The 27,159-nt window shown below is 34.3% G+C and overlaps 1 protein-coding gene across 1 annotated transcript in view; it reads left to right on the top strand.

Annotated features, from left to right (window-relative positions):
* LOC149803574 (general vesicular transport factor p115-like) overlaps positions 1-26,782 on the top strand; it is an 88,364-nt gene extending 61,582 nt beyond the window's left edge. The window contains exons 17-23 of the mRNA XM_089953315.1: positions 254-366; positions 1,883-2,021; positions 7,833-7,939; positions 9,017-9,241; positions 13,060-13,221; positions 20,063-20,224; positions 24,067-26,782. Coding sequence (XP_089809441.1) covers positions 254-366; positions 1,883-2,021; positions 7,833-7,939; positions 9,017-9,241; positions 13,060-13,221; positions 20,063-20,224; positions 24,067-24,144 — 986 coding nt within the window. The 3' untranslated portion in view covers positions 24,145-26,782. The remainder of the gene's footprint in view (positions 1-253; positions 367-1,882; positions 2,022-7,832; positions 7,940-9,016; positions 9,242-13,059; positions 13,222-20,062; positions 20,225-24,066) is intronic.
* The last annotated feature ends 377 nt before the right edge of the window (positions 26,783-27,159 follow it).

A 27,159-nucleotide genomic window follows, 5' to 3' on the forward strand; every position in this document is an offset into this window, starting at 1 on the left:
TAACCAGAATTCATACAAAGCCTTAAAAAAGATACTGCCAGGTATCTGGTGAATATGAAACCTAAAAAAAAATATTATCTCTATAATTTTATGTTATAATATTATCTGCTATGCTATCAGCAGAATCATTTATCTGTTCAAAATGTAAGCTTCATCAAGAAAGAAAATCCTTTGTAAATTCATGATTGTCATTCTGAAATGAACTTTCACATGGAATATTTATGCTGATATTCTTATCTGCTGTGAATTTCAGGTGAAGTATTAAATGCCTTATCTACTAGTAGAGAACAGAGTAAAAAACAGATACCAAGCCTCAAGGAGCATGAAAGCATTGTTACACAGTACAAAGATCTCATTCAAGAACAGGTAATAATAGTAATAATCACACCAATGCTTCCAGAAGTGAACAGCACATGTACATGAGATTCACACTATGCAACCATGTTGGTCTTTGTGTCCTGCCGAGGGTGTACCTATAATATTAGTACACCTTTTTACACTGAATTTGCAGTGTTGAAGTGCTATATGCCGGGGATGTAACTAATAATAGTACACCTATTTACATTAAACTTGCAGTGTTTGAGCACTATATGTCCAGGGTGTAACTATAATATTAATACGCCTGTTTACACTAAACTTGCAGTTTTAGAGCACTGTACGCCCAGTGTGTGACTATAATATTAGTACACCTGTTTACACTAAACTTGTAGTGTTTGAGGACTATATGCCCAGGGTGTAACTATAATATTAGTACACCTGTTTACACTAAACTTGCAGTGTTTGAACACTTTATGATGGTGTGTTATGCAGCAAAATGTTGTTATGACTGCTTTCTAAGGTTAATCAAACATCACTGAAAAATCAAGTTTTGGTTCATTACTTTTTAACCAATGCATATACCACCAAAGTTGTAATGTTGCAGTTTGAGTTGAACATGTTTTATGCATTGCACCTTTGCTGCTGTGGGTTTAGTCTGCAGTGCCTGAATATTGTCCAGTTGACTTGTTCCACAGAGTTGGGCTAATTTGTAAAGTTGACTTGTTCAACAGAGTTGGGGCTAATTTGTAAAGTTGACTTGTTCCACAGAGTTTGGGCTAATTTGTAAAGTTGACTTGTTCCACAGAGTTGGGGCTAATTTGTAAAGTTTCTGCTCATTGACATCTCTAATGATTATACACACTTGTTGCTAAATGTTATGCACACATGACTGAGTCTGGATTATATTGTTTTTGAAGCAAACAGTACAACATGGGTATCCATGTTTTACACAGTTTTAAAAATTGTGCGAAGTTTGGTGGTTATCTTGAAAAGTGCTTTTAATTTAATATTGGTTCCATCACTAGTTCTGGAGAAGTGCTTGAAAATACTCATCATCTGTTGAAAAGTGTTTGAATTTCCAGATACTAAAATTCATTGAAAAACATTAATTTACTGATATATATAGGCGCCTCTCTAAACTATTTAGAGGATTGCAATGAAATTTTACACGTACAAGATCTAGTTGGTTCTAGATGAAACTGATGCTGCTCAGACATCCAATATGTCCTCTACAGCAGTCAAATGGATGGCCGTGTTAACATGAAAGTTTCAGTTAAAGACTTCTTATGATGTCTGGTTGGTACTAAATGAAACTGGTGCTCATCTGATGTCCAGTATGGCCACAATGGCAACCATCTTGAAATTTTTTATCATTACTCCTCATGAATGGAAAATTATATTGACATGAGGTTTTCACCAGGACATTTCTTATGGTGTCTAGTTAGTCCTAAGTTTGCCATTTTGTGATCCAAAATTGGGTATTTATTTTATGTAACCAGTTTTGCACCATTTGAATGATTCAATCTTCATTCATCGCTTATTTTGGTGGTTTCTTGATTCACAGGATCAGCAGTTACAAGAGCTGAGGCAGCAGCTGGAGGAGATGAAGATGAATCACAATACAGCCTCCTCACAGTTGGAGAAACTAGGCCAACAAGTACAACAACTTAAAGACCAGAATGCACTGCTTAAAGTACAAAAAGGTGAGTTTTGTTACTGTAACTGCATGCACAGTTACTGTAGTGGCGATTCATAGTTTTTATCAAGTTGATTGTTGCAAAGAACAGTTAGTATATCATAATTTTGATTGTCATCCATCCATCCTACCCTCTTAATGCTGAGCACTTTGTGAGGCAGCTGTTAGTACCATTTTTTATAAGCCTTTGGTATGACTCTGCCAGGGTTCGAACCCATGACCTCCTGGTTCTGAGGCTGACACTTTAATCACTAGGCAACTGGAGTGGTCCTTGACAGTATCTAATATTATGTGAACCTGTAGTCTCACAGTTTTTGCCATTGACAGAATCTGTGTGTGTGTGTGATTAGGATTTTTAACATAGCTTTAACAATTTGTCAGTCATATCGCTACGAAGACTGCAGTGTGGCAGTTTATAGTGATGTCTAGCACTAGGGCATCATGCCACAGACATGTAGCATGATGTCCCATCTACAAATACATCCAGTATCCAATTTGCAAAATACAAAAATTGAAAGAAGCATATAGAACTTAGACTTAATATGATAAATTAATTTGATAAATTAGAAACTTCACAGTTTTGAAGCTAAATCAGATAATGAATTGATTAATAAAATGCAGCCAATTTGTAAAAAAAATCCAATATTAGTGAAGAAAATCAGTATGATTGGTTACTTAGTTTTGACAGCATTTTTTAAAATAATATTGCCCACATCATTCATGCAGAGGTAATGGGAGCTCAGTTCCTTTCCCAAGGACACACCAAGGCATCTGACCTGGTCTGGCCTGGACAGGTACCAAACCCTTGACCAGTGGATTTCATCACTCTACCAACTGAGCTGCTGAGACTTCTGGAAATAGTTTCCATTAAAATTTAAGTCATGAAAGCAAGCTATAAATAAAAATATGGAAGGAAATCTCTGTAATATATGTATGACTGCAAATAATTCCAAAATCAGTTGTTGAAGGAATGGTTTTTTTACATGAGACTTGAGGAATAAATGATGAATCTGGTCGAACAAAACTTGTGGATGATCCCAAATGTTTGGGGTGGAGAACACAAAACTATAGGCTTCAACTTAAATTTATTAATAGAGAAAACACATTTAACATCGAGTTTTTATGCAGAGAATTGTACATTCATTTAGAAGAAAATAGGCTGCTGAATAGTTAAAAGTAAATATGAGTGGACCAACGGAATTCATTTCATCCATAACAAAATTCCATAGAAGCATAATATTTAATCATCACAGCATAGTTCATTCTTTGTCTAAACTAAGTGCAAAAATTTAATCAAAAAATAAAATAGGAAAAGATATAGCACTATTATGTATTATCTATATTTCTTGTAACTCTCGGTACATCATTGTATCTGTATTATATGTAACTTTTGTTCACGACTGTAAATTGTAATGATCTTCTATAAACAGGATATTGGATAGCTAATTTTTGTACACAGGTGTAAGATTTTGTTTTAAGATATTAAGATTGCAGATTGCATAGAATCAATAAATAGGTGTTTACGTTCATTCATAATATTAATAATAAAACCTTCTGACCAATTTGGAGCAATTTCTCATATTGGCTGGTGGGGTTAGGTGGGCTCTTAGAAGAATTAAAGTTACTTCCCAATAGATGGGTTATGTCAGATGGGTTATTTTACAATCTGAGATATTTGCAAAATGTCACATAGCAGGTTGATGTAAAATGCATTTTCACCCCTTATGTTTGTATATACGTGTAAGTACATGGAGCTGGACAATTTAGTTATTCTTATTTCCTTCATTCTTGATGTAACATCAGTCTACCAATGTATTTAATGTTGTGTTCAGATATTTTTTGAGAAACATTTGTTCATTGGAATTTTGCCAAACCATTTCATCTGAGGATCTGAAATTCATTCTGAACATTCATTTCTTTTGGACTTGAATAGAACCTTATAGGATTTTTTTTGGATAATTCATGATACTGTAAGTTCTCTTACGTTTTGATTTTATAACTTTGATAATTAATTTACTTGTTTTACAAAACTTGTTTGTTTTGCTTCTCTTTGTTACTTAGATTATGACCATAGAGTCGTAACAGCACATTAATATTCAGTATGCATGTCTGTATGTGTTGTGTAAATTTCAAATAATGAGAATTTTATCAGCAAGATCCAGAATCTGTATACTTAATTCTTTGCAAATAAATTCACACACATTTATGAAACACTATATACTATATCTTCAGAAATATTGATATATATCAGACATGTCTGTTGGGCTGATTTTTGATTGACTGCAAAAAAGTGTCCTGATTTGGACCTCGGGAATTTCTAGCAAGAAATTAGGGTTGAAAATAATAAAAACTCTTTCACATTTATTGAGATCATGCTGTACATAAGACATACATGAAACAGGTATAAAACTGCCGAACAAATTCTCTCTAATAGTACAATGTGACCTCAGCAAGGGATCTAGTCTCGGCTACATTATTTTAGCTATTATTTTATGGGTAAAAATGGATCTTCAACAAACAGTTGAGTCAGTCTGTTAAGGACAAAGGAAGTAATGCATGAAATAAACCCCTTGTTGATTTAATAATGTATTGATAACTATGACTTTTTTGCACTACTGCACACAGAAAACAGGCATTGATTATAGAAGCAAATCCTTACACAAATTAAATGTTATGCTCAAAAGTCAGTGTCCAACTTAAGTAAATGTAACATAGCCTAGCATCACAATAACAAGTGGCCCATATGTATGTGTGTGTGTGTGTGTGTGTGTGTGTATATATATATATATATATATATATATATATATATATATATACACACACACACACACATATATGATGTCTGCATTTCTCACTACATCTGAAGAAATAAGAATGGTTGAGTCAGGTTTTTAAGCATTTTGGTATAGCCATGACTTCAGAATTTGCATCAAATACATAATGTGGAGTATATTTAATATTGATGAGTGAACTTTCAGAGGCAAGATGAAGGAAAAGTGTACATCTGATGGCAATGACCAAAAATTGTGACAAATGTCTAACAAAAGTATTTTTTTAAAAACATTCCAAACCTCCAAATTGATGCATACACAAAATATCTCATTTTGCTGAATTAGCAGTAGGCATCAGGGACAGAGTTTATTGATTACCAAAGAACTGATTGATTTTCTTAGGCAGTGGTACAGATCAATTGAATCTGTATGTGATGTAATAAGACACTTTTGGCCCCATGAGTCTCCCAGCTATATCTATAAATAGTGTGGTGTTAACACGGTATCAGTGGGTGGATGTCATCCATGATGAAGTCAGTTGCCAGGGCAGAAGGCTCCAGGATGAGCCTTGTGACCACATGCTCAGGACTAGAGCTGTGAACAGTTTTAAAAAATTCTACCAGGTACATGTCATTCATAATGATCAGTTACCCAGGTACCCAATTAAAGGGAAATTGTATTGTTGTTGTAGGTTGACTGGCATGAACAACATGCAAAAGTGTATTTTTCAGTGGTCAGAGTCTGTAAATGGGGGTGTATTTTGCAAGTCAGATCCATCTGAAGGGGTGATTTGTTATCAGTGAGTCCGAGTTGCATTTTGGAAAGTAAATATGCCCAACTGAATTGATAGAGAGATAGGAAAGTTATGAAAATTAAGGACAAACTTGTGTAAAAAAAATAATTGTTTTATTGAGTGGAATATGCCACAAATAAATTAACAGCTTCAAGTTTGTTATTATTAAATCCACTAAAACCACAATGTGTGACATTTAAAATCCATTTATTTGATAAATCCATAAATTCAGTTAAGGTCACATAGCAGTATAAAAAATAGCTCAGATTGATCCAATTAAAAATATCCAATAACATGGTAATTCCACACATCTTAAAAAAGAACAATGAAAGTTAAGTCCATGTTTTTTATTTCACAGTACCTTGTAAGTGTCACTACCTAATGTCATCTTATACAAAGTTCAAGAATGTATCCTCATTGTCTAATAAAGTTCTGAAATCTTCCATCATCACCTAGTAAATTGTCTTGGTCTAGTCAATATAAATATCTCTGTTGGCCTAATTGGTTAGAGTGTCTGCCTTGGATGTGGGAGATTGCGGGTTCAAACCTTGGCCAAGTCATACCAAAGCCTTCAAAAAATGGTACTAACAGCTGCTTTGCCTGGCACTCAGCATTGAGAATTTAGTGTTAGAACTGGTCGGCCTGGTGTCAGGATAATGTGACTGTTTGGGACATGATGCTAAATGTCTGCTGCATGATGCTCCAGTGCTAGACATTGCTATAAATTGCTACATTGCAGACACAATAGCAATATGACTGACATTTTTTTAAAGCTATGTTAAAAATCTAAATCTCACACACACTCATCATAAATATCATCAGAGTCCTTTTCTTTGGTCTCACTGTCATATGTAGGTGCTTTTGTAGAGACTGAGCTTGAGCTCTTCAAGTAACACTTTGATCATACAGTTTGTTAAATAAATTAAAAGTTGCAACTGAACACATGTCAGTTTTGTGGCAAGATCAGTTAACCACCCTCTGTTACTTGCCATTGATCAAGTATCAGAGTGTTGTCATATAGGAAAACAAGCTAAGAAATCACGGTCAAACACTTACTGGTGGAGACAGAACTCTGCTTGGCACTGAACAAGTACATGCATTCATGGCTTGATCAAAAGGATTGTCAGCTTGAAAAGAAAGTGAGTGCTACCTTTACAAGCCATGGGCTTATGGGGCCATGTGCACTGGTAAAAAAACTTGTATATGGTAAATGGGTACTGTTTGATTCATTTTATTATCTGGTTATTATCAATGGGTGGGTACCTGTAGCTTTACTCTGGACCAGGGCACACCACATTAATTTGGTGAAAATCAGTGTGGTCATGATTGGCTGACATCATGGCTATGTCTTATATGGATGAAGGCAGCTCTCGTGTGGTGAATTTTGGTTGTAATAAAGCAGCACCTAATAGCTGCAACAACTGTTCATGATGGGATTAATTTTATTGATTTGCAACTACTTGTTCATTAATTTAACAAATTGGTGATCAGCTTATTTCAACATCGTCATTGTTGGTTCGTGGATGTGTATGCTGGTTGATTGAGCAAGCACTGTTAGTCCATGTTTTTCCCTGGATTGTATGTCCTTTATATACCGTGCATTGAAGCCAAACAAAAATAAGAATTATTTGCTTATTGCTGCTGGTTCAGTTAAAAGTAAATTTTGGACTATCAGCATTTTAACAGCAAACATCTTTCAGAATTAACTTGCTAACAGCAAAATACAGTGATTGACGTTTGATATATTGGCAATTGACATTCACAAATAGAAATTTTAACATCTTGATTCACTTAAAGAAAGATGAACTTTTTTCTTCAAGAATGCAACACATCTTGCCAGATTAACAAATCTAAGTTATTGTTTACTTTGGCTATGAAACTATGCAGTCATTCAAAATTCATTTAAAAGAAATTAGTGAAGAGGTGGTGAAAATTTTGGAGCCATGCTACAACCATGTTACAGCTTGATTTGTCTTATACCAAAGTGCATTATAACAGGATTTCCCTGTACATCACTTCAAGAGGAAGGTCTTGTGGTAACCTTTAAGTCTTATGACAAAATTTAAGTCTTGAGATAACCTTTAAGTCTTATGGCAACATTTAAGTCTTGAGATAACTTTTAAGTCTTATGGCAACATTTAAGTCTTGTGATAACCTTTAAGTATTATGGCAACATTTAAATCTTGTGATAACCTTTAAGTCTTATGGCAACATTTAAGTCTTGCGATAAACTCTTAAGTCTTTTATTTTGCAGGATCACATGCAGATATTAGAAAAGATGAAGAAATCAAGAATTTGAATGAAGAAATTATCGGCCTAAAGACTCAGTTGGCAGAAAAAGATTCCAATATAGAGCAATTAGTAAGTATTGATAAGCATGTGTAGTGACGTTTATGGTGGCAATTCTAGGTTGACCAGCTGTTCCTATGATAAAGTTTGTCATAGGGATTTGATTATACTGGCAGGTCTAAAGGATTATAACTTTAAAACATAGAAGGGTTTTGTTTTTCATCCTAATAGTGTCCATTGAAATGTAGTTGTGTTGCTTCACCCATCAACATATGCAGTTGAAACAATTTTCAACCAAAGAGTTTATTGTTTTATGCCACAGTCGTTGGCTAGGTTTCATATCAGTAAACACAGAGTGTACAAGGAAGTTTACAGTCAACATAGTAAAAGGTATTGTTGTTTGATTATGCAATAAAATTTATTTGTCCTTCACTTTGGCACGTATTGATATCTTTTACTGGATAGAAAATCTTGTTTTAAAATGCACTTGTTGCATTGTGACCGTACCCAATTAATTAAAGGGCACTGATTAACAGTGCAGTTTAGGGATTATGTACTGTAGGCCACTGAACAGATGCTATTGAACAGCAGTAGATTTTGTCATGACAACAATAGTTAGACATGCTTCATTGTCATTTATTTTCACTGATAAAGATAACAATAGAAGGGTGGATCAGAACATATGGGTAAAGTTTCACTGAATAAAATAGATCAAGGGTCTTTCTGCACAATTGTATATGTTGATAGACTCTTTATTTCTTAATCTCCTGCTTCGTTATTTGATGCCCATTGTTAGGTGTGATTATAAGCTCCTTTTTGTAAAATATTTGGCAATAATTCTTTGTTTTCAGATGTGATTTTTTTTATGGATTATGGATTTAACAAAACTTACTGAGTTCTTTGTAGGAAAAAATATTCAACATATTATGATTTTTTTGGATTTATGTTGTATACAATAATTTGAAGTTTTGAAAATTCACATGAATTATGGTAGATGTCATTAGAGCAATCTCAGACTATTTTCATTATAAATAACAAGTACCTTTGCCAGAGTTGATCTTATCTAGCAGCCTTTAGAACTAGTGATGCTATTAAGTTTGTGACTTGTTTTATTGTGACTTGATCTAGTATGGGTTTGTCTCATTGTAGAAGACAGCATTGGCAGTGCTTGAGTTACGTGTGCCTGCCCAGAACATGTCTGGGGAGGAAGACAAGGAAAACAATCCCCCCAGTGAGTTGGAAGTCCTGCAGACCACCATGAACAGGCTCAACACAGACCTCTACCATGTTCGTGTGCAATTAGCTGAGAGGGAATCACTCGTCAGCAAGATGGAGACTGAGAGAAATGAGGCTCAGCAGCAGTTGGAAGAACTGGTAGGTTCATCTGTGCCTGCTTTCTGAGTCTAACCAGAGTCAGAACTTGAAAATTGTACTTGTCTGCTTGTATTTATTATTGCTGTCTAAAGAATTAAGTCACTTTTTCAGGATGCTTGTCCATTTGAATGAGTTGCCTTTAAAGCAGATTTACTATAGTGTTACATTGTAGGTTGAGGAAATTTGATAATGACTGTAAGTCTTGGGACACCCTAAATTATTTCCAAAGGTAAATTGTTATGACCTGTTAATGTTGGGACTTTAAATTATTGCAATTTTTTCATGTACAATAAGTATTGGGATAACTTAAAAAAAATTTCCACCACTAATCGATCAGCATATTTTCTTGATTGTAAAACCGTTTTTAAAAAATGTTAAGAGCATATCATCAAGAATTATTACATGGAAATGTTATGAATTGCTATAATTTGTTTGTGAAGTAAATGAATATATTTAATTTTCCTCTTTTTCCTTATTATTTCTACCCATTTCAGATATTTGTAATTTGATTGATAATAACAGTTGAGTATTGGTTGGTTGGTGTAAACATTTACCTATCCCTTTTGTGTTCAGTTTATTATTGTTTGTTTAAGCTTTATTCCATTAGAATATTGTATCAATGTACCTATAATTACATTTTTATTTTGCCTTGAAAATGTAAAAATACCTAACTCATTAAAAATGCACTCCCAGTATGACAAGAACGAACAACAATAGCATTTCATTCAGTGCTCACATTCAGTGAGAATGTTTACATCATAACATCACAGCATGTACAGTGAAGATTTTGACATCCATTGAATAAAGTACATCCCATGGATTCAAATTATAGGCAGTATTGTGCTAAACTTCATTAATGCCTCTAAAATACAATGAAGAAGTTTCAGAAATAATTCTTTGAAAATAATTGTAATACCTTAAAAACTTGGACCATGTTTGGTTTGATGTAAACTTTCATAAGTAAGTACCTGTTTACTCAGTACAGTAGTCATGCTACTCAACCAAGCATGTGTTCATACCTTAATTGATTGACAATGATAGCAATGGTTGATCAGTCCAGTATCAGTTTTGGGGGCCAGATAATTTAGCACCACTGTGATGCAATACATCTCATCCTGCTCAATCCATGTTCTATTTTAGAACAGTTAATCGGTGTGGATTAATGTTGTATAACAAATGGGTACCAGCATTGCTGCCAGACATAAAACTCTCTTTTCCCAAGCCAGTTTCATGGTTGAAACAATTACCTGGCCTTCTCTCAGAAAACAAAAGACAAATCTGTCAATTATACACAAATGGAAACACCAAAAAAACCAGCTGGCCAAAATCAAAGGTAGAATGAATACTGTGTTGAAAGTTATGAATTTGTTTTATGCAGACCTGCCAACCCTTATGATTTTGCCGTAAGTCTTACAAAAATTACCCTTAAAATACAGACTTATGGAATAAATGGAAAAACTACAGAAATATGATTGTTGCAGTAATATCCAGACAATTGGCTCACCTGTGTTTGATTTGGATCTGGGTTTTATAGTTAGCTTTAGTGGAATTAGAAAGAGAAGCAGAATGACTATATAGTAGTACCTCAGATGCTTTGAACTGCACATATATTTCCATGAGAAGTGTCTGCATGATCAAATTGTTGATTATACTTTTTTTTTAAGTGCATCCAGCTACCAATACATGTTAAAAATAAAAGGAAAAAATATGCTTCTTAAAAAGTTTTAATAATCAGTACAGAAGGAAAAAAAAGAAATATTCAGATTGTTTTGAATAAAAGCAGGAAGAGGCACAACTTCGTTTATTGGACATTGCATGTCGATTTGAGTATGTCACATGGTGGGAGATACTATAGCCTTAATACGAAATCAAGAAGAAAACAAGTCCAAGAATTACATTGAGAGATAGCAACACGGCATTAAGCTGTGCTAGAGGTAATTAAGGTATATGTATACATTACAAACTTTCAGATGAATGTAATGTTTACCATCAATGCATTAGTTTGGAATACGGAACTTTTTAAATACACGTTTTTCAGCTTGACATTAGCAGTACATGATATTTTGTTGTTCCTTACTAAAAACTTGCCAAACTTATGGGAAGAAATCAGCTGCCTTACTGAGACGATCTTGTTAGGGTTAGAAGGTCTGCTTATGTTAAGCTAAAACACAAATATGTATCAATGATGGTCAGTTATGTGAATATACCATATGCTGGTTATGTACCTTGTATAAATTAAAGATGTGTGTCTTCATATGATTTACATCACTTTGTTGGATCACATATGTCTCTGAAAAACTTAAACTCTTGAGTGTGTGGGTCAGAATCCATAATATAGCATTGAATATCTTGTTAAATGTGATTTGGAAGAATGAAATTTGGTTTGTAAAAAATGATGGATAAAGTGAAATGTACATCTAATATTTTTGAGAATAAACAAGGGTATGTACGATCTGCACTGTATAAGCACTGTTTTGTACACTATATATAGTACATGTCTCCTGGCAAACTCTAAGTACCCTATGAATTTTTGAAGTTTTCATTTACCTTGCTTTTATTTCGTGTTGGGAAAATTGGAAAATATGCACATGCAAAATAATAACATAAAACTATTATATTGGTTTATAACAGTTTATTGATATAGTGAATGAACAACACCTGGTCACTGCTGTGTGCAGTATGGTGATTTTGTCTTGACATTTTTTTTATATCTATAAGTGTTGGGATACTGAACATGCTATAATTTTTAAATGCATATAAATCTTGGAACATGAACAAAAACTATTTTTGTGTGTCATAGACTCTATTATCATATGGTAGGATGAGTAAAAATTCCAAGTTATTTGCCCTACAGGATCATAACCAAATGAGAGTTTAACTTTTTAAGCCATTACATGATTTGAACTAAAATTTACTGATGATTAAGTAACGTTAGTTTATCCTCTCTAGCCTTTTAAAACATAACCAGATTAGACAACTTGAGTTTAGCCATTTTAACTTTTGTGGTCATGGAACAGAAGAGCTTATGGGATGGCCTGTTGTTTGTCATCTGTCTGTATATTCATGATGAGTCCATTTGCCTATTGTCACTACTTCTCCTAAATGTCTTGTACTTCTAAATAGAAATGGTGTTGCTTGGACATAAAGTATAACTGCCATTGGCCATTTTGAAACACTTGTTATCACTACATATAGTGAACAGATGGTCATACAAGCAGGAGGTTTTTACTAAAAGACATGATGTCTACACAGTCCTAAATGACACTGATCTAACATCAATTGCAACTATATTTAAAATCTTTTTATCGCTACCCATATTAAATACAATTATTATTGACATAAAGGGTTTTCACGGGGTCTAGTTGGTACTAAATAAAAATCACACCTAACAGAAATCCAGTATCTTGAAAATCTTGCTATTGCTGCTCCTGCTGGATGAATGTTCCTCAACATAAATAGTGCTGATCTTTCACCCAATATTGCTACCACAGTGACTAGTTTGAAAATCTTGTTAAAAAATAAGAGAGATGTTTTCATCACTCAGCATTTGAAAAGAAGAAATGTTCTTATCTTGAATTCTTGAAAATTCAGGCTGTCATTGGGTACACGGGTACTCAGATAGCTGCCTGTTGATAATGGCACAGAAAATAAAATGGGCAACCAGGTACCCATTAATTTTTTTTATAAAAACCAATATATTTTCTAAGTTTAGATCAAAGACATCAGGAGCAAGTGAGATACATGATAAGCCTGTATCAAGCCTTCATGGTAAGTAATTCTGTGATCATCTCATCACCCTGCCTACCTTTAATTTTCAGAAAGAATCAAGAGAGTCAAGTGCTGCTGACTCCGATTTAGCCAACCAAAAGATAGCTTCACTTACAGCAAATGTTACCCGACTCTCAGAAGAAAAGAATTCCCTGCAGGAGAGGATAAAGAAGTCAAATGAAGAAAATCTCAACTTGTTAGATAAAATTAAGGTAAAAGAATGAAACAGAGAGTGTCAACTTTTTCCCCAGCTCATCACTAATAGAGTGTACTTACATTTCTTGCCTGTGTAATTTTGTTTGGCCTGTAATTTACATACTGTGAAGGCATTATAGCTAGTTCTTGCTAGCACAGACAGGACCTGGATAGTATGGTGTTAATGCACCTTTTATGACCTCATGTCCCCGTTAAATCTTTGGCTCAAGAACATGCCGAGGTAGGAGGTGGCCTAGCCAATGTTGGTGGTTTCTTGTGGGTTCCTTAACTTTAGAAAAAACACAGGAAACCATATCTTAGTTGTCAAGAGTACTTTTGCATAAGCTAGTAGAATTTGTGGATGTAAGATGTAAATTGTCCAGTCTGGAACTGAGGAATTAAGATGCATGAGCCACAATATAGCATAAACACCTTGAAAATGTACAGGTATGAAGAGCATATTTTATACCAGAGCTGCCAACTATTAGTTTGTAAGTCTTACTGGGATTACACTTATTGTATAGATTTATGGAATAATAGCCAAAAATATGAAAATACAATTGTTGCTGTCAAATCCAGATATTGGCTTGTTTGGGTTTTGTTCTAGATTCTCCAGGTTATTAACTTATGTGGCTGTAGATGCAAGTGAGCTTATGGTATGGCCCTGCATCCATTGTGCATTGTCCATCTACAAATTGGTTATGACCACTTTGGAGTCAATATCATCAAGAGCTTGGACAAGATCACTAATGAGTGAGATCCACAAATATTAATGAGATAATCTTGCATCGAGTTACCTGAGCTTGTTACCAAATTGGAGGCCATATTCCAGTCTGATTCAGATCTCATCAAAATCTTATATGGGTTCAATAATGAGTAAGATCCATGCATATTAATGAGGTGATCTTGCATCAGATTGATTACTGTGGAGGCTATCTTTGTGAAATGCTTTTCATCAAGCTTATATAATTCAGATTTTATAATGAGTGAGATTCATGCATAATAGTTAGGTGATCTTGCACCTGATTGGCTGAGATTGAAACACTTTGGTATTAATATTTTTGATCTAATTTTGATCATACTTGAAATATTGGCTTATGTCAACAAGATCTTTGATGGGTTTGATGATGAGAGAGAATTATGCATAATGATGTAATCTTTCATCTGCTTGTTACCATTCTGGATCATATACATATACATATATATATATACAAACCTCTCCCTTGATAACTCTTGCACAACAGGATCCACAAACATAGACCACACTATAAGCGAGACGCGAATTACTGAGGGACCTTCAAAAATTGAAAAAAATCACTTTTACATCAAGAAAACCATGAGGGGGGTGGGAGCGGCATTACAGAACTGGGCTGTTTATTGACTGAATTCTCATTTTACAGTCACGTCGATAATAATTTTTAATAACGCGCTTTTTCTAATGAAGTTGTTCGTTATTCTGTTTAAATTACATTTATTTTCAAAATGTCCAACATATGAAAGATCATTCCAACTGGTTTCAACAACCATCACGTGCATGCAAAAAAATCTGTGCATTACGTCACTGCTTTTTTTCTTCTTGATGAGTCTGGTGCCCGTAGTGGTGTTTAATATTGTCCTGCCAAATCGGGAGTCCCAAAACCAGGGAACTAGACTAACTGTTGATACGCCGACAAACAAGATTCCTTTTTTCAAAAACATGCGACATCTATTCTGTGTGACAATCATCTGCATCGAAACTCAATTTTTATATTGTTTAGTTAGTACAGTATTGATGTCGTGATTTCATTGGAAGTAATAATGAAATTTATCCTCCTTGAGAATACATCTAAGTGTCAGTTCAAGAATTCTTTGAAACTCGCTTGCCGACAATGGAACGTATCTGTTAAATCAAGCTCTTTATTTTACGAAGTATTCATTTTGTTTGGCTGCCTTTTTATCTTTGATCACAGTTATGAAAGAGTTGTTTAATTTAAGGTAGTTTATATAACATACACAATGACATTTATAAGTGTTCTATTGATCAAATGAAGTGAGTTCACCCGACATACGACCGGGGCCACTAGATTTTAAGTTTGTTGGATTTTTGTTCCTTTTAACTTTTTTTTTATTCCACCTCCTTTATTTGATTCAAAAGACATAATTAACATGATAATACAAAGGAGGACAGCTTTTAATTCAGTGCAACAATACAACAAATGCTTCCAGAAGTCAGTTATCAAAACATGGTCGGCACTTAATTAGATTCTCAGAGAAACACTCACGGACATAGCAGTTACGGTAGATTGACCCATTTCACGTTTAATTTCAAGAGGGCACATTGCATTTATGATGATTATACTTAAAAAGAACTAAAAGATAGAACTAGAACACAAATTTAAATTGATAATTTTTTTAAAATTTAATTTTTTTCTATTAAAGTACTGCCTCCACTCGGCGTAGTGACATTTTCATTGATCAAAATTTCCTTGCATATCGTTAATTATGTTGTACTAGGAATGTTGTTTGGAATGAAAATGTAAAAAATTGTATGACCTATTTTTAAATTTGATATTTCGTAGTGTTGATTAAAATTTCCAGGTCCTCTCTACCGTTTTCTACGATAAAACGAGCGATACATAAAAGTTTCCGTTACCAATTTTGATCGTGATTTTCTTCAAGTTCAACAATCAGGAATCAATTTTTGGGGTATTTTCTGGTTTAAAATATGGGATCCACACCTGACCCCACGTTATAAGCGGGTTTATGAGTTATCGAGGCCTTTATATATATATATATATATATATATATATATATATATATATATATATATATATATATATATATATATATATATATATATATATTCCAGTTGGTCAGACATTGAAAATATGCTTCTAACATCAAGATCTTGGTCGCAGGTTCAGTTCATATTAATGTGACAATCTTACATTTGATTGAGCTAGATCCACACTTTATTGATATATAGGCTGAGCTTGCTACCCCATGGGAAGCCATATTTCTGATCCAGTTTGATCAGGTTTTGAAATATATGCTTATATCATTATGATCTCTGGTGAGTTTAATAATTAGTACGATTCATACATTTTAATTAGGCAATCTTGGATCTGATTGGCTGAGTTTGTTACCTCTCTGGAAGTTATATTTCTGATCCAGTTTGATCAGCTTTAATATATAAGCTTATATCATCAGGACCTTGAATGGGTTCGATAATGAGCAAGACCCATTCATATTAATGAGATAATCTTGCACCTGATTGGTTGACTATGTTACCACTATGAAGTCCAGAATTCTGATCTGATATTGCTCAAACATGGACTGTATGCATATAGATCAAGATTAATGAGTTCATCTTGCATCTGATTGAATATGCTTGCTATTTCATATCTCCCATCTGATTGAATATGCTTGCTATTTCATATCTCCCATCTGATTGAATATACTTGCTATTTCATATCTCCCATCTGATTGAATATACTTGCTATTTCATATCTCCCATCTGACTGAATATACTTGCTATTTCATATCTCCCATCTGATTTTAATCAAACATCAAATATTGCCTTAAAGGGTCAAGATGTTGGATGGGTTTGATAATGAGTGAAAACCATGCATATTTATGAGGTGATCTTGCATATGATTGAGTTTATTACATCGAATATCTATGTGAATTGGAATTTGTTTTCTTTAGCATCATAATCTTATGCAGTTTTTAAAGTAAACAGGATCAATTCATGTTAATGAGCAAATCTTGCATTGGAAAGAATTCTTTTATAAGGATATAGTAAAATAGGTATATAGTTCGGAAGGTAATATTTTGTATTGAAGGTGTTCTTACAATGCTGCAAGCCAGCTTAGTGTAATAGTCAACTATGTTAACCATTTGAGCAATACCAGCTCACTTGAGCCCCTTGTTATATATTAGATTCAGAAGAGTTGGTCAGGAAACCAGACTAACTTTACAACAGTACTTCAAATGATTTGGTCAGCCAATGTTTTTCTTGCAAAATGCCAGCATTATCTTTCCTTTTATGTTATAGCATTATCTTGAAATGTCGTCCAACAAACAGACACATGTTGTCATCCAACACACAGACACATGTTGTAAGTGAAAGGGACAATCAGCCTCTTTAAAAGTCAAACAATCTGCATACAAGTATGAAAGAAGAATATTCAGATTTCTCACAGTGCTTGGAGAAAAAGCAGGAAAGGCAACAGTTGCATTACCGGACATGAGTCAATTTGAATAATACTCAGTGGGCAAAATTGACACCACCACATGAAATTAAAAAAAAAAAAAAACAACAAAGGTTAGATTGAATTGGGAGATCTAACAAGAATACATGGGGTTTGCAGCTGCAATTTCTGAAAATAAACTGGAGGCTGTTAATGTTCTAAGTATACTTCACAAGCTTTTTAGTTGAACTTAATAATGCCTTTCTGTGTCAGATTACATGTTTCATATGCATGTTTTCCAAGATGATAATATCAAAAAAATAATTATTAATTATACCATACTGAAAATTGGTCTGACTTGGAGAAAAATACTGTCTTACTGAGGTCTTCTTACACTTGAGAGGTCTGAATACTATTCACATTCCAGGCAGGCTCACAGACTTAGTTAACTTGTTGTCCGTACAGAATCAGCTCATTCACACAGATTGGTCCATTCAATCCTATGTCTTCAGTTGAATCTGCGTACAAAGGGGTCAACTTCTTTTGGATTTTCCAATGAGGTGAAATGCCAAGCTCCCAGCCTTGCAAGTCCCATGTCCAAAATCCTAGGCAACTCCTTTGCCCTAAACTGGATTGATCTCATTGCATATGCCATTTTCCCCACCCCCTCTGATTATCAAGATCTTGCACAAAGTGAAGGAAATAAAGACTAATTCTGTTTCACACTCATGATCAAATGGGAAAAATTGTTGATTAAGGAAAATATTACCTTCTTGCTTGCAGATACATTTTCTCATGCAGGTTTTCCATCCCAACCCAGAAATACTGACTTTTATTTTTTTACCTGGTTCATATCAAGCAAGCTTATAGAAGGGAACTTTTATTCAAACAACTGGTGGACTAAAACAAGAAGGCAACCACTATGAAAGTCTATGAGAGGAAAGGTTTTTTCTCAGTGGTTTAAGCAGAAACACCTCTCCATTAAAAACCTTGGTACCACAGTAGTTAACTTCCTTCTATGACCTTTTGTGGAGAGGTTGGTTTCATTCACAATCAAGGTCTACCATTCCTCCATTCCTCGATTTCAGACATGTTTTGCATCATGGAAAGAGGGTCATAGATGAAAACAAAGACCTTGACATTGTAGTAATATTTTACTTGTCTCAACCAAAGGCATTGGCCTATTGTCTGAAATGGAACTTAGTGTGGATTCTAACTTGGTTAAACAATGTACCCATCAGACCACAGACTGGAGCATCACTGACACATCATTAGTACCAGTCCTGCTTCCTAGTGATTCAACCAACAGCAGACAGAATAAGTGAAATTCATTCCTTATTGGTTGACCTGAACAATCTGCAGTTCTGCCATGGCATTTCAGTTATTATCCTGTTGGCCTCTGCTTTCATTGCTAAGAACAGGCTTCTGCTTATGGGAAGTCTGTCCATTGTCTCAAAATGGCATAAGCACATGTTTCCAAACCATCACCACAGTTTCGTCTCACAAAGAGTATGTACCTCAGTTCTTATAGTAACTGATGAGTGACAGGATTTGGTGTGTCTCAAAAAGGGGATACCACTCTTGTCAGACTTCCATCTAAACAAGCAAACAACATTTTATCATTTGTATTGCTAAAACAAGCCGAAAGATGTGTTTCAAATCTTTTTTAAATTGGAATGGTTGGATTTGCAAGGCAGTGGAAGTTCTAATGTGTGACAGGCGAAGTATATCTAAGAAACCTGTTGTACTGAAAAATGTGGTCTGCACAACGTTGGGAGTGTTTGTTAGATAGTTGCACAGAAACATTTTCTTTCTCTGATCTGTTTTATGTAAAGATGCCAGCGAGTGTCTGGGTACTTGATTACACACCCATTGATTATAACCCAGGTAATAAAATGAGCCAAAAGTTACCCATTTATCATATACAAATTTTCTGCCAATGCTTGAAGCACTTACTTTATTTTCAGGTTGACAATCCTTATGATTGAGCCACAGATACATGTATTTTTCAGTGCCAAGCAGTGTCATCTACCTCTTCCAGTAAATAATTTACTTTAATTCCAAACCTTGTTTTCCCACATGACAACTCTTTTATTAAGCCATGAGTGTGGTACAGTGGCAAATAACAGAAGGTGGTTATTTGATCTTGTTGCACAAATAACATGTGTTCAGTTATAACCTTGAATGTATTTCACAACTTGTACAATGAAAGTGTTACTTACAAAGCTGAAGCTCAGTCTCTAAAATAAGCATCTGCATTTGACATTGAGGCAAAGGAAAGAGAATTAGACAATATTTTGATGACTGGACCATGGCGATTTACTAGACGACAATGGAGGATTTCAGAACTTTATCAGACAATGAGGGTGAATTCTTGGACGTTGTACCAGGTGACATTAGGTAGTGAAATTTATAGGATACTGTGACTTTTTAAAAAATGTGGACTTAACTTCAGGGTTGTACACATTTAATACAATTTCTCTTTGACCAGGTACCCAGGTAACTGATCATTAGAATTGATGGGTACCTAGTAGAAGTTTTATAAAATTTTGACAGCTTTAGTTGTATGCTGTGGCGTTATGGTACACATTTTTTCTTACAAGTTAAACAAAGTGTACCTTCATTGGTCTATACATTGTGCGACAGCAGATCTGGTTCTGAACTCTTTTACTGTATATTTATGTAGAAACTGGAGGAGGATAAGGAGAGGCTGGCTGGGGAGAAGTTTGATTTGCAAGGGGAGCTTGATACAGTCAAAAAGGAACAGGAAGACCTGCTGGTACTCCTGGCTGACCAGGACAACAAGATTGACAAGTACAAGGCCCGCTTGCGTGAGCTTGGCCAGGAGGTAAACATATCCAACATGCCCACACCACAGCACAAGTGCCCTTAGAGTTATTACAGAAATAAAGGGGGTTGTGACCAAGAATACAAATATTTATGTAAGAAACAGAGATAAAATCAACAACCCACAAAATAAAATTAATGCTTGCATATGACAGAACTAGGGCTTAAAATCATAAGATTTCAAAATTGTCAGTGAATGGCTTTTAAGTCATACACGTAAACCTTCGGTCTAGGAGGCTTTTCTTTCCAAGAAACTGCGCAGCATAATTTGACCAAATTTGACAAAAGACATTCTAGTGTGAAGTGGTTTCAAACTTGTACACATGATGATGGCAGTTCTCAATTGAATATAAACAACACAACTTAAAATACAAAATCCTTTAATAAGAACTATAAATAGAATTTTACCAAATTTGATAGAAAGCATTTCATCATTAATGACATTTAATTTTGTACAGTGATGCAATCATATATGGCTGCTGCTACAAAAATATAAAACTTTTTCTAAAATGTCACTTAACAGAATTTGACCAAATTTGATAGAAAGCATAATAGCTCAAAGGCCTTTCACAGTTTAAGAAATGTTTCTGGTGGCTGTTACTAAAAATAGAAAAATATAGCTTTATCTATAAACCACTTAACAGAGTTTGACTAACTCTGAAAGCATCCAGGTATAGAGGATTTTTAATATTTGACAAATTATGTTTAAGTGCCATCAGATATGGATAAAGGTATCTTTTTTAACTGGAGAAACTTAAAACAATTATTTTAATAACGTATGCAATCAACAGCTTTGGACGATATTTCTCTGGAAAGCATTCAACTGATCTAGATTTTTTGGCAAACTGCTTTGGCATTGGGCAAGTAGGCAGTTGTCAGGCCTCTTGCTATCTGTTTTGTGTGCATGAGAAAACAAACAAGTATGAACAGATTACTGTTAAACCCAATTTGTGGATTTATATGAGGATTACCTTGAATGAGTGCCAGTTCTGTGTAAATAACTTGGGCTTTTGAGCAGAGATCTTTAGTGAATAGAACTCTTCCAGAAATAGCACGTTAGGGATATCTTCACTGTCTGAGATAAGTTCAGTAACTCTTATTCTTAACATCAGATTCACACTTAAAGTTCTTGACTTGATTTGTATACTAATGAGAAGGTTAACTCCAACATATATGTATAAGAATTTTTGTCAAGTCAGTCTTGGAGGTAGCTATAAATAGTGATCACTTGGTATCTGTTGGCATGTCCTTCCATGTGTATTTATCTCCTTATGTTAAAGGCATCAGGAGTTCTTTGAGAGCAATTTCTCCTAGTTGCTTTTCCTGCTATAAATTATGCAGTAATTTAGCAGTAATTACAATGTTGTATGGTGTCTATTTCATGTCGACTTCTCTTGTGTTTATGAACACAACTGGTTTTTCATACTACATAGGTTTTTCAGGGGACATGGAAAATCTCAAGTACTCAAAGGTCATAGTTGTACCAGAACAGCATGAAATAGGGAAGTTTTTTTTTATATCAGTGAATATGAAATCTCATGATCTTTATTTCGATTCTGCATTGTTGAATTTCACAATCTATAAGGTGTCCATGTTAACAGTAAAGCCCCCAAATGGCCAATCTTTTATGTGTTCTTTGCTTTGATGGAGATGTTTTTTGCCTCCACCATATCAATGAATGGAGCATATAGTATTTCTTAAGTCTGTCTGCACCAACCCCCACACATATGATCCTGTCCTGTCCCATCACATCATTACATTTTGTAGTTTCCACTCATTAACTCTTTTAAAGTCTCATTGGGTTGAAGTTAAATTTGGTATAAGGCTTTATATTAAGAAACAGAGATGCTCCCAGGGTATGTGATGATGTGAATTGTGCAAAATTCCCACAAATTCGTTTCAAGTCATGCATTAAAAAAATTGAACTCTATACAATATACAATTTGTTTCAGCCATTCACCTTAAAGTGCATGCCGCAACATAAGTCAAGCCGTCAGAAATGTAGCACTTGTCGTGAATAGTATTTTTTAGCAACTGTTTACACATTTGGATTCTTTGATTTGATATGTATGGTTGTTAAACTAAATTTAATTGGCACATTGGGCTCAGTAACAAGCATTCTGTCTTAGTTTGAACCCTGCATCAAGGAAGTTTTACAAATGTGCGTTTATAATACGGGCTATCTAGAACACCCAACTGGCTGATTCCCAGCTTGGTTTATCTTTAGATGACTATTTTATCTAGCAATTACCGACTGATCAAAGTGATGAAGGCAATTTATTTTTTAATTTAGGAAGTGTATCAGATTATTGCAGCTGGGAAAGTGTTAATTGAGTTACCACCGAGTGATTTTAAACCCGAAAATGGTATTAAATACAAGTCTGATGCACGTGCTGGATGGATAAAAACAAATAGATGGCATACCAGTTAACCCCACATTTCAGTGGTAGTATGAAATTAAATAAAGAAAAGGCAGACAAACAAGCCAAAGTAAAATACAGACAATTTAAAAGTAGAGTACACTTTTTGTTTCTTTTCACATCACAGTTTAATCCAGTGGGATCATGTGCTACAAAACCATATAGCCCTAGATTAAAGGTTACAGGATATTAATAAATTAGAAAAAGAAGAAACTAAAAGTGAAGTTAAGATGGGAAGATATTTATTTGATCAAAATATACATGTTTGAACAAGTTGACAATGACATTAATAGATTTAAAATCCTAATACATTATGGAAAAGTAAATCTGGCATTGCAGAAAGTTAAACTTTGGTAAAACTTGTGCTGGTGGAAAATCTTATTTTGGAGAAGTATCCAAAAGACAATATGTATGACCTGTGGAAAATTGTACATAGCAACCATAAAGAACAGTCTTCAAACTTGTTCCAGCTGGTTACTCCAGCTATGTATATGACCCTTCAGACAGCAAACTGTGAAATGGGGTTCTCAGTAAAGAACAATATTCATAAACAAATAAGGAACAGATTAAGCGAAGAAACAGTCAGCAAATTAATGCTTATACAACAAAGGTAACATCTCTTCAAGATCTTGATTTAACAGGGGTATTGCAGAATGGAGCAGGAAGAAAGAGATATGGATATTGAGATGTTATGTAAATGTTCAACTATGGCCATTTCCTCCTCCACCTCATTTTTGTTGTACTTGCCCCATATTTTTTATTTTTTTGATAAGGGGAAATTCCCCCTTTATGATAAAATCCTGGGAGCATCTCTGATGAAGACCATGGCCAAGTTTGATTTTCACCATTTTCATGCAAAATTTAATTGGGAGTTATGATCCCTGATCGAGTTGCAAATTTGCCTGAATTTTCATTTCTGCTTAAGAACTTTTGAAGGTTTTTATCGAATGAAATCAAATTTGGTAAGAAGTCATACATTAAGAAGACCAAAGTAATTTTCAGTTTTCAGTTTTCTGGTAAAATGAAATAGTTATGGCCCCTGTTTGAATCAAAACTTGACTGTACAATTTGGTTCTACTCCAGAACCTATGAAGGACTTCATGGATTGAAATCAAATTTAGTATGATGCTTACCATGAATAAGACCCAAGTCAGGTTCAGTTTTCAACTTCTGATGACAAAGTTGTACTGACTTGTCACCCGCTATTTGCTTTAGAACTTTGCCATTCAGTTTCCACTGTTGATGGACATAATGAAGTGAACTTTTATATAAGGCTTTATATTAACAACACCTATAGCAAGTTTGTATTTGTTTTATGGCCAATTATTATGAAACATGTTGACTTATAAATTTGCATTTAATTGCATCATACAGGCAGGGGCATATATGATGTATTTGTTTGACACATTTCCCTTTCCTACAGGTTGAGGATGATGATGATGAAGAGCTGGATGATGAGGATGTTGGAGATGAGGGGGATGCTGATGAGGAGGATAATTGATACCAACATCTGCAGCAATGTGACCCATATCATTACTCCTTTGAGGCCTTATCCAAGACTTCATTAGCAGGAGGGATGATCATGCCCTAATTGCCTATATACATTAGGGTCCAAATCATCAACCTATGGCACCCTTAGCCCATAAATAGTGACTGTAACTCTTAGGCACAGGAAGACTTTCAGACTTGTGTTAAGATGGACTCGGACATGAGCAGCATTGTACCCTCTTAGTACAGTGAGCTGTTTGGTGCTGATTGTTTTCTTTTATGCCAAGTATATACACTCCTTGATGGATTGTACTGACATGACAAACAGTTGTAATTTTAGGTGTTCTTAAAGCACTATGTGCTTTTACTGCTGGTTTGCTGGAAAGAGCAAAAGTGCATGTCTGTTATTCTTTGACTGTATATGGCAGGCTTAATTTGAAGACTGTATTGGCAGTATTTTCATTTCAGCTGGTTGGTTCATGCTGCAAACATTTATTAGTATAAGAGTTTTCAGGTTTCCCGACTGAAACCTTATGTATGATACATATGATTTGATGGCTTAGAGAATGTATAGTAATAAATATTTGTTAGGACATATCATTATGGCAGGGCCATAAAGCATGTAAGCTAACTTTAGGGCAACTGATTTAAACAATGATTATTGTTGCAATGTTGAATTAACTTTTTTTCATTCCCATATTTTTTGTATGTTTTTCAATAGTACACATAAATTTAGGTGAAGAAAACAAATTAGGTCATTTGGTGTCCAAAAACAAAACAGGAGGAAGAAATTTCATCCAGCAGTGAAATTAACTTTTATAATAATGTGATATCTTTGAAGTGAAAAAGGCTTTTTTTTCTTCTCCAACTTAATGTTGGGTAATGAATGAAAAGCACATACGATTTGGCTAAGATTTTGTATTTGATGTGTCCATCCAACAGACAATGCAGCCATACATGTATCCGAGCCATGACTTGGTGTGCTTTCCAAGAACAATGATGTTAGTCATCTCCCAATACCTTCTGCTATACAGTTAGTGATTGTAAAGTTCTGTGCTACAGATGTATTTTAATTTGATCACTATGTAATAAAGAAACAAAAACAAACTAAATAAAATGATTTATTGCAGTATTTTTGGTATCACTAGTAGAAATATGTATATGACTGTTGTAAGCAACAACAGTGAGAGGCTCCTTAGGGGTGTGTTACATGCAAGCTCAAGAAAACTAAATATTACAACTAGCAATATATAATCAGTATTATGAGTGTGATTTATATACCAGATTCTAAAATGAACTGTTAGTCATTTCCTATTTTTCACTTTTTTTACAGCTCACATGTTTGTCACATAACAATAACTTCCATCATCCACTATCCATGATACTGCCAACAAGATTAAGTTTTTGTTTTGTTTCAAGGTTCTGTTGAAGTTACTAATCTGTACTAAATCTTTTTTTAAATTGATTTTAATGCACTAAAATAGTGGATTATGGCAGTTACTACATCACAGTTATTACCATCTTTGATAAAAACTATGTCACATCCTACTGTCTACACTGGCAACCAATCAGATTTTTGTTAACTGAGTCATGGCATTAAAGATAAGAAACTATGCAGAATAATCAGGTAGGACATTTTAACTAGATAATAATGAAAATACCTCTACTGTATTCAGTATCATGATCCGCACGCTGGGGCCTTACCTTTAGACAGAGATGCAGTCATATGGTAGCCTGCACAAAATGATGGATCTTTCATGACAAGTGACACAAAGGATTTTAAATTATTTTGGATCTTGGTAACTTCATGATTACATGAAATGTTACTTGTTAGGTAAGTGAAGTATTGTTTGATACAATAGGGCATCTAATTGCAACCACTTAAGAGCAAACACGCTGAGACTTGTAGTTGCAAATGATATGCCAGGTCCCCATAGATTATATCCAAAAGCATAAGTTCAGGGAACAAGTTAATTTTTAAAAAATATAAAAATTGGAAGGCATTACAAAATTGTTCTTGTATCTTTCATTCTGAAAAAGGTTCAAGGACATGCAGAAAATCTGATATATACTTTCCAGCAAACCAGACTGACACAATTGCTCCTAATCCGATTGGAATTTAAATCAGAATCCTAAAAGGGGACACTTTTTATTTGTATCTTAAAGTACTGGGATATTTAATTGGTATAGTTTATACTTTTTATTGGTATCTTAGAGTGCTGGGATGTTCTATATAGTTTGCATTTGCAGTGAGACTTCCATTCTGACATAATTACAAGCAATGTAGGAACTGCATATTTGAAAATATTGGAGTTCTGAACCATGTACGTCATCATAGTGCTTACCTGTACAAAGTTATGGCATATTCTTCTGTAATTCAAGTCATATACCTTGATGTTGATTTTAAAATGGTGATGTAATAAAGGCAGCCATTTCTTTAATGTCAATGAAGATGAATTAGTATCGATTCTTTATACATTTCTTGTGAGATGTAAATTACTTTTGAGGAAGAGTGTTCATTATCATTTTGCCATTCAGATATTTGAGGCATCTATTTGTTTACTTGTTTTCAACATCATGGATTGTTGAATATTTATTAGTTAGAATGCAAATTTAACAAATATGTCAAATGAATAAAACTGTGCAATTTATTTCATGGTCTATGGATTCTGTTTCTGGAGTAGTCTTTTTTCCTCAAGGAGAAATGTACATGAATGATGAAAGTTTACATTGACCTTTTTATCATCTAAACAGTTTGTATTTACAATATGGCATTCATTGTCTTCCTGCATGTCTGTCCTGCCTTTAACATTTGCTGGTCCAACAAATAACTTTGTAGCCTCAGATATTTTATTGAAACTTAACCCTTTTATGTCATGACTGGATGGGGTGTCACATACAATCTTCAGGTCCCAGGTCCCTAGCTCAAAAGTCAAGGTCATTGCAAAGAAAAATTTTCATCTGTAAATTGTTTCCATGTTTGTTTTTTCACTTTTTGAATGTTGTGAGATTTTCTACAGACAATTTA

The sequence above is a fragment of the Sinohyriopsis cumingii genome, chromosome 3 (genome assembly GCF_028554795.1).
Source record: "Sinohyriopsis cumingii isolate HCF-2022 chromosome 3, ASM2855479v2, whole genome shotgun sequence".
Lineage (NCBI taxonomy): Eukaryota > Metazoa > Mollusca > Bivalvia > Unionida > Unionidae > Sinohyriopsis > Sinohyriopsis cumingii.